This window comes from Crocodylus porosus, unplaced genomic scaffold, assembly GCF_001723895.1.
Source record: "Crocodylus porosus isolate Cpor-Errol unplaced genomic scaffold, CroPor_comp1, whole genome shotgun sequence".
Taxonomy (NCBI): Eukaryota; Metazoa; Chordata; order Crocodylia; family Crocodylidae; genus Crocodylus; species Crocodylus porosus.
In genome coordinates, this window is record NW_017728907.1 from 33,627,751 (window position 1) to 33,636,045 (window position 8,295).

At 45.1% G+C, this 8,295-nt stretch overlaps 1 protein-coding gene across 1 annotated transcript in view; it reads right to left on the reverse strand.

Annotated features, from left to right (window-relative positions):
* Positions 1-8,295, reverse strand: part of MTF2 (metal response element binding transcription factor 2) — a 37,287-nt gene that overhangs the window by 12,973 nt on the left and 16,019 nt on the right. Inside the window, exons 2-3 of the mRNA XM_019530600.1 lie at positions 3,680-3,878; positions 2,918-3,030 (exon numbers count right to left, since the gene is read on the reverse strand). Coding sequence (XP_019386145.1) covers positions 2,918-3,030; positions 3,680-3,878 — 312 coding nt within the window. The remainder of the gene's footprint in view (positions 1-2,917; positions 3,031-3,679; positions 3,879-8,295) is intronic.

Sequence of the window (8,295 nt, forward strand, 5' to 3'; positions counted from 1 at the left end):
GAAGTGGTGCAGGCTCCTAGCCTAGGGATTTTTAAAAGGAAGTTAGATGAGCACCTTGCCAGGGTCATCTGACCCCGGTGCTCTTTCCTGCCGAGGGAGGGGGTCGGACTAGATGATCTTCCTAGGTCCCTTCCGACTCTAGCTACTATGAAACTATAAGAGTGCTGATGGAGCTGGCTGAGGTCATCGTGGAAGCCCTGGCAAAACTCTTTCAGAATTCATGGTACACAGGGGAAATCCATGGGGATTGGAAGAGGGCCAACATTGTGCTCATCTTCAAGAAGGGGAAGACCTGAGCAACTATAGGCCAATCAACCTAACCCCCATGCTAGGGAAAATCCTGGAAAAACTTAAAGAATCTATGTGCAATACACTCGCAGGAGGTAAGATTCCAAATGACAGCCAGCATGTCACAGATAGGTCTGGTCTTACCAATTCATCTCCTTCTATGACCAGGTCTCTTGCTACCTGGACATGGTAGACATTATATACCTAGACTTCCAAAAGGCTTTTGATCTAGTATCCTATGATATTCTTGTGGGAAAGCTGGAAGACTGTGGGATCAGCTGCTTGCCGGTTCAGTGGGTGGGAAACTGCGTACAGGGTAGGACCCAGAGAGTTCTCATGAAAAAAAATCTGTGTCATCCTGGTGTGAAGTACCCAGTGGTTTCCCTCAGGGGTCCGTGCTTGGGCCAGTGCTTTTCAACATCTTTATCAATGATTTGGACGGGGGAATTAAAAGCTCACTAGCCAAGTATAAGGATGACACCAAGTTATGGGGTAGTGTGGTCATGTCAGAAGATAGACTGCAGATACAGGCAGACCTGGACAGGCTCAAGAGTTGGGTAGACCAGAACCAGATGAAGTTTAACACTTCCATCTGGGGGCAAACAACCCTCAACATACATACAGGCTCGGTGGCGACAGCTTGACTTGCACCATGGCCTAGAGGGACATGGGGGTAATGACTGACCATCGTATGAATACGAGCCATCAGTGCAAGGTGGTGGTCAGCAGGGCAAACAACATGCTGGCATGTATCAACAGATGCATCTTGTATAAAACTAAGAAAGTGATACTCCCGCTGTACTCAGCACTGGTGAGACTGCAGTTGGAGTACTGCATCAAGTTCTGGGCGCCACGCTTCAATAAGGACGTGGAAAAACTTGAGAGGGTCCAGAAAAGAGCCACCCGTACAATCAGGGACTTGCAAGGCAAGTCATATGAGGAAAGGCTGAGGGACCTGGGCCTCTTTAGCCTAAAGAAAAGAAGGTTGAGAAGAGACCTGATAGCAGCTTACCGCTATATCAGAGGAGTGCATCACAAGCTTGGCAAACAATTGTTCACTAGGGCACCCCTGGGGAAGACCAGGACCAACGAATACAAACTCCTGGAAGGCCGCTTCAGGCTTAATACCAGGAAAAACTCCTTCACAGTCAGGGTGTCCAGACCGTGGAATAAACTCCCTCCAGAGGTGGTGCAAATCACCTACCCTGGAGGTTTTCAAGAGCAGACTAGACAGTCACCTTGCTGGGGTCACCAAACACCAGATGTCTTCCTGCCTAGAGCTGGGGGGCTGGACCCAATGATCTGCAAAGTCCCTTCTAGCCCCATACAATCTATGAATTTATGCATAGAATCAAATTACTGAAGGGTTGTCTTAAAATTTTGAAGGTCATCTTGGATTCAGGTGAATATAACATATTTACCGCTTTGCTATACATGAATTGCAAGAAGATAAGGCACAAAGACTGTGCAGAACCAAAGCTACAAGTGACTTTCTAAAACCGTCTTAGAAACTAGATGGAAGAAATGCATTTATTTGAGAGAGTATTAGAGAAAGCATTCAGCCTAAAGTATTAGCAACTCAAGTAAAAGATGAAAGCTGACCAGATTTGCTAATGGTTAGAGAAAACTGTGTCCCCTCTTTTTTGATGTAGAACTCGTAAGGATCACCCAGCCAGGCCTGCACTACTTCAACATCAGAGGACTCCAACTCAGTCTATTCCTTAAGGAACACCGAAGATTAAAACAATTGTGAAATGCAACTGTCTACTCACTAAATGGCTCATCACATCACAGGTATATAAAATAATCAGCACTCCAGTCTTCATTACCAAGTGGGGATTTTGGGGCAAAAGTTCTGTCATCTTTGTGATCGGCCAAGCCCCAAATAAACTTACACAAACTGCCTGCTCCTAGCTGCCATGGTAAGTTATGCCAGACACAAACAACTCTTTCCAGCTAGCTGTAACAGCACCTATCGCAGGCAACTGCCTACCTGGATGGCAAGGATTGGCACAGAGATAAAATCTGCTAGGGAAATGGATACAAGTCAATAAGCCACTACAACTTAAAGCAGTGTACATTTACCCCTCACTTTGAGAGGCAGCTTTATCTGGGAGTGGAATGACTTACGCTGGTCTAAAGCTGTATATCAGGCATCCTCTTCACTTTACTGCATAATAATTTACTCTGTGATAAGCGTCAAACACCCACACCCCTCAGTGTCAATGATTGGTGGCTACTGCTCATAAGTTATTATGGGGTCCTGTTTCAAATTTGCAGGAACAGGCAGGGCCGAGGGGGGAGGGGGAAGGGTCCCACAGAGCCGGGGAGTGCGGTGGGTCTGCACTACTGCTAGCTTCACACCCGGCCGCTTGCGAGGAAGCCCATGGCAAGGGGCAGGGGTTGGCATCCGGGGATAGGGCCCCCGCACATGCCAATTTATGGCCCCACACCCTGCTCAGATTGTTTCTGGGAACAGGAGTTTAATAAGTCTGGTTTACTGGTACAGGTTCATGATAAACTATACAGCTGCTCTCTGAGTGAACTTTTAGGTCATTTCAAAAGAAAAAAAAAAAAATAAATCAGCTGACAACCCATTTTAGCCTTTAAAATGCATTAAATAAAAGGCTGAACAATGGTAGTTTTACTGAAGTCCTTGCCTGTTTGTATGTCCTTCCACAGAACCCAGGATTTGGAACTGTCTTCAAATATAATGAAGCAGCTCTGTTTCAGTTTGTTTATCTGAAAAGTAAAATAAAAATAGACAGTGGAGACAATGAGCAGTAAAAGAAAAACAAAAGTCAGGTATATTTAACTAAATATACACTTAATATACTGTGGTCAAGTTTAAGCAATTTATGTGCGTCTTACAGCAGTGCTTCCACAACCTTTTTTCAGCATGACTTTATATCCTCCTCAGCATGGCTGCTCACTCCCAAGTCACAGTCCCCAACCCTACCCAGGTGCCTCTCACTCCTGACCCAGCCTCCTGGCCCTCCTAGTGCCCCTCACTCCAAATTCACAGCTTCCCACTCTCCCAAATGCCCCACAGCCCACTGCCCTCCAACCCCAGCAGCACCTAAGCCTTGGCTACTGCCCTCAGGATCAGCAGCTTTTGAGGCTGGAGCATCCTCCTGCCCCGTCCCCCGTGGGCAGACCAAGGGGTGGGGGGAGGAGAGATGCGGGCTGCCCACTGTGGGCTTGAGTCTCCCCTGCTGCCACTCCCCTGGGGTCAATGCAGCCCAGTGGGCAAGACCTGGTGCAGAACAGCACTGTACCATGACCCCGTATGCTGATGTTGTGATCCCACTTGGGGTTGTGACCCACGGTTTGGGAACCACCGTCTTACAACCTCAACAAGACATACTATAAGCTTATTAAAATTAATTACCTTTTTGATGGTTCCAAGATAAAACAAGCCATCTGACCATCTAGCTAGGACATCCTGACCTTCTTCAAATTTACACACGGGCTTTTTGGCTTTCTGTCCATCATGTATGGACAGCTTGGTCAAGGATGTTGGGGTCTTTTGGTTTCGGCGTAAAGGAGACCGCTTGTGGACCAATGAATTACCCACCCCTGTAGAGTCTCTAAAACAAGAAGCCAAGAGAAAGAAAATCAAGTTGTGACAAGTTAGTGGTAAGTTTGTCTACATTAAGAGCATCTAAGACTAAACCCTTACCCTGCTTAGCTCCAGGTGTCCAAGTCGTGATACCAACCTGCCTGGTTTCTTAAACTTCAGATCTGCTTGTATTCTTTGCCAAGGAAGTTCTCCCCTCCCCTCCATACACAAAAACAAAAGCAAAAAAAAAATCCACATCTGAGGGAATCCATTATTTAAAAAGAGATAAACAAAGTCTGGTTGAACATGAAGCTAGAAAAGCAAATATAAGAGGTAGATCATCAATAGACAATCTAGGTCTATATATGAAATGACCACTCTGATATTTTGGGAATCCTAAAGAATTACAACTTGGGTCATAAAGCAAAGAGAAAACCCCAAATCCCACATACAGTGTCTTCTTGTGTGATAAACTGATGATCTGATCCATCTTTAAGCAAATTCTCGCTACCCTTCACCCCAGGATGCTATGAATAACCAGCATATATCTAGCTTCACTATAATAAAATAAAAAAATAAAAATAAATTAAAAAAAAAAAAACCACCACCTTTCCTTGCATCTCAGTTTCCATGTATACTGAAAAGCAGAAGAATGGTGTTCTGGGCATGCAGCACCTCTTTACTAAAATTTCTTTTCTTGGCTCAAAAAGTTGAGCCACAAACTGCACACAAGGGAAAATAAATGTGGTTGGTTATGTTGTCCCCAAGAAGCACTATGGGATACAACTGTCATTCAGTGTCATTTGTGAAAGAAGTCATGAGAAACAAGTTTCATTTTTCATGTAAGGCTGGATAATGTAGATATCTACAATTTAAAACAGGACAGCAGCTGGTCCAGGAGACACTATTTATATTCCACTCATGAGAACAGGTGTTTTGGTGGCTACAGGCTGCCAAACATTAAGATTTTTTCCTAACCTGATAAAAGATACAGCAGTCACGCTAAACTCAAAGAATTAAAAACACTTTAAAGTCTTCAGAAGGTTGGAAAAGATTTTTAAAGTTGTACTTGTGTTCTTTTTGCTTACTTGGAATGCAAAGCTCACCCCAGCCTTTCAATTCTAATATTATAAAAGCCTATGTCTGGCTGTAACACTTTATATGTGCTCTCATTGGCTGACAAACAGCCAATCAGAACATGAAGAAATGCAGCCCACTACCATGATGGTGGGGAAACAAGGGACGGAGCAGCAACAGAGCAGATGGAAGCGGGGGCAAGGCCAGCAGGGCTAGCCTTGCCCCCCCCCGCCCCCTTCAGTAATGCAGGGGTGGGCAGAGGAACAGGCCCAAGCGGGGAAAAGGCTGGCCTGCAATTGCAGGGTGGGTGGGAAAACTGCGGGCCTGACTCAACGCAGCTGCAGCAGCGGCTAGGAGAGGGAAGGAGCAGGCCTCCTCCCCCACCTCAGACCCACTCTTCCCCCACCCCCTTCCCCCATATTGGCCCCAAGCCCACTCTTCCTGTCCCTGAGTGGGCTCGATGGGGGGTAGGGGAGAGAGCAGGCACACCGTGGCGTTGGCAGTGATGCTGATGCTGGGGCCAGGGGAGGACTGGACCCAGGCCCGAGACAGGGTGTGGGAAAGCGAGCCCAAGCTGGGGGAAAAACCAGCCCACCACAGTGGGGGGATGGGGAATGGACGGACAGTTGGCCTGGCCCAGCCCATCACAGCATCTGTGGAGGAGGAGGGGAGGAACAAGCAAACAAGCCTCCTCCTCCCCCTGCTGGGCCCAGGCCCACTCCTCTCCATATTGACTGCAAGCCCGCTCCTCCCATCCCCCTGCCGCCACCAGGTCGGCCCAGGCCTACACTCTCCCTACACCTCCCCCTCCCCCTAGGCAGCCCAGTCCTTCCCTGCATCAGGCACAGGCCCACTCCTCCTGGACTCCAAGCAGCAGGAGGGAAGGGGAACCAGCCCAGATGGGGGGAGTAGCATGGGGCTCCAACCCCATCTGCTTCCCTCCCCCCACCCCCAGTCACTCTTGATGGGCAATTGGCTAGCAAACAACTAAACAGTCTTAAAAATAAACAAGAATGTCAGGTTTGGCCATCTTCAGTTTTAAGTAACTGGTTTTAGGAATGCTTGTTTTGCAAGGATTTGTCTGTAACTTTTAGATAAAAACAAAAGACCCAAAGCCGCAAGTAATTACCTTATTTCTCTTTTCATTTCCTCCTTTTCATTCATAATTCTTGTCACTAAATCTATAGTTTTCTACCCAGTTTATGGTAGGTCTGCAAAGAATAATGCAGTAGCATACAGAGAGAACTGGCATGAGATCTGTACAAGCCAGTGATTCTCAACCAGGGTACCAAGAGATCCTCTAAAAGGTACCATAGAAAATGGGAGGGAATAGACAAGGTTTGAGAAGATAAACATATAAGATCCAATTTAGGATCTCCCTGCCAAAATTATGGAGGATGCCTTGAATCTAACAATATTGAAAACCACTGGTATAAGCCAACCTGGGTATGAGAAGCAGCATAGCTGTGTTAGTGCATCAGTCCACCTGTGCTAATCAAGCTATACAACTTATAGTACCCAACTGAAGTTCTTCTGATATAGCTTGGGTATTTCTACACATTAGTCCATGGAGAATATACCTATGGCATCTTCCAGTTAGAAACAACATGAAGGTATAATATACACACAAAAACAACTTGGGGAAAGTAAGCCTTTCAGCCCCGTTATACTCTTTTGTGAAAAAGTATTTTGTGTTAAGTAGTATAACACATAATATAGTTCTTGCCTATAAGCAGGGGCTTTCTGGAGTGCTAGAACACCACTGCTACCATCACCACCAATAATGCAGCAAAAAGGTACAAGGCCCGAATTTCTCATTTTTAAATCTTAAAATGCAGACAGGAAATTAAAATTTAAAGAGCATGGAGAAGAAACTAGAGCAGAACTGAAACAGAGCAAATTATGACTATTTATGCTATCCACAAGACAGCCAAGCACCACAGCTGGTAGAGGCCACTGGCTAAGTGCCTGGAATCAGTTTCTTATGAGTTAAACCAAATTTTGACAGCAGTTGTTCCCTCTGCAAGTGCAAGAGACATTTCCTGCATTTCATAAAACACAAACAAAAATAAGATTAACCAACTGTTAATACATATTTCAGTTTCACAAGAGGTGATGATTACATTGTATGCCTAGGACAAAAAGAATGAAAGAGAGTGGGAAGTCAAAGTAGGATCAACTCTCCACAAAAAGGAACCTTCAAAACTGAAATACAGGATCTGAGATTAACATAGGTAAAAACCAACCTCTTCTATATCTACACAGAAGTTTTCTTTAGAAATGAATCTATGTGGGTGACTGCTACTAGGTTACCACCACAGAACAAAGAATAAAATGGAATAATGCAATTTCTTGAAAGATCAAAAAGTTTCAGCTCACAGCAAGTCAGTTATGTTAGAATTAACATGAATAATTAAATCAAGCTGTGTCAAAGTTGTACTAAAAACTCAAAAAAAAGCTAAGTCAAACACCAATCTTCTCCCCTAAAGGCTATTAATACTTTCAGTATCCCAAATGAAACAGGACAATTCAACTAAAAGGGAAAATCCACTTTACAGAGTGTATCAAAACTGCAAACAGCAAGTCAGAAAGCAGAATCGTTTAATCATGACAAATCAATATCTGACAAACAGCATAAAAAATTCAACAAAAACTAATTACAAGAACGACTTCTTTTCAACCATTCTTCTAGCATTTGCTAGAATGTTTGGGGATGTGCAAAATGCTTTAAAATTATTTAGAAATGTTTAGTTTTAATTATTTAAAATTTAAAATCTGAAATGACTATTTATGCTACCAAAAGACAGCCAAGAACCACAGCTAGTAGAGGCCAACTGCCTGGAATCAGTTTCTTAAGAGTTAAACCAAATTTTTACAGCAGTTGTTCTCTCTACAACTGCAAAAGAGATATTTTCTGTATCTCAGTTTATTCAAAATGGTACAGTTCAAATAACTAGTCCAGAGCTGTCCAGCTTCTGGGCTGCCAAGGGCTGCACACCAAGCATGCCACAGACACGGGAACCACACAGGCTGTTCATTGTGATACGCCCCAACCCAGTCCCTCCTCCCAATACATGGGCAGCCTGGCTCCCCACCTCCATCAGGCACACCACACAGGCAGCCTGGCTCCTTTCCTTGCCACATACACAGCACAAGCACCCTAGAGCCACTCCCACCACTCCATCCCACTTCCAGGAATGGTGTAAGAAAGTAGAAACAGGAGGGAGGCGGAAACACAGAGACCCCAGCCAAAGCCACAGCAGAAGCAGTGGGAAAAGGTGGCTGGGCAGGAGCCCATGGGCCGCATGCTAAACCTCACCAGTGAGACAGCCCTCAACCAGCAGCAGATCTGAGGTTGAGATTTTTTT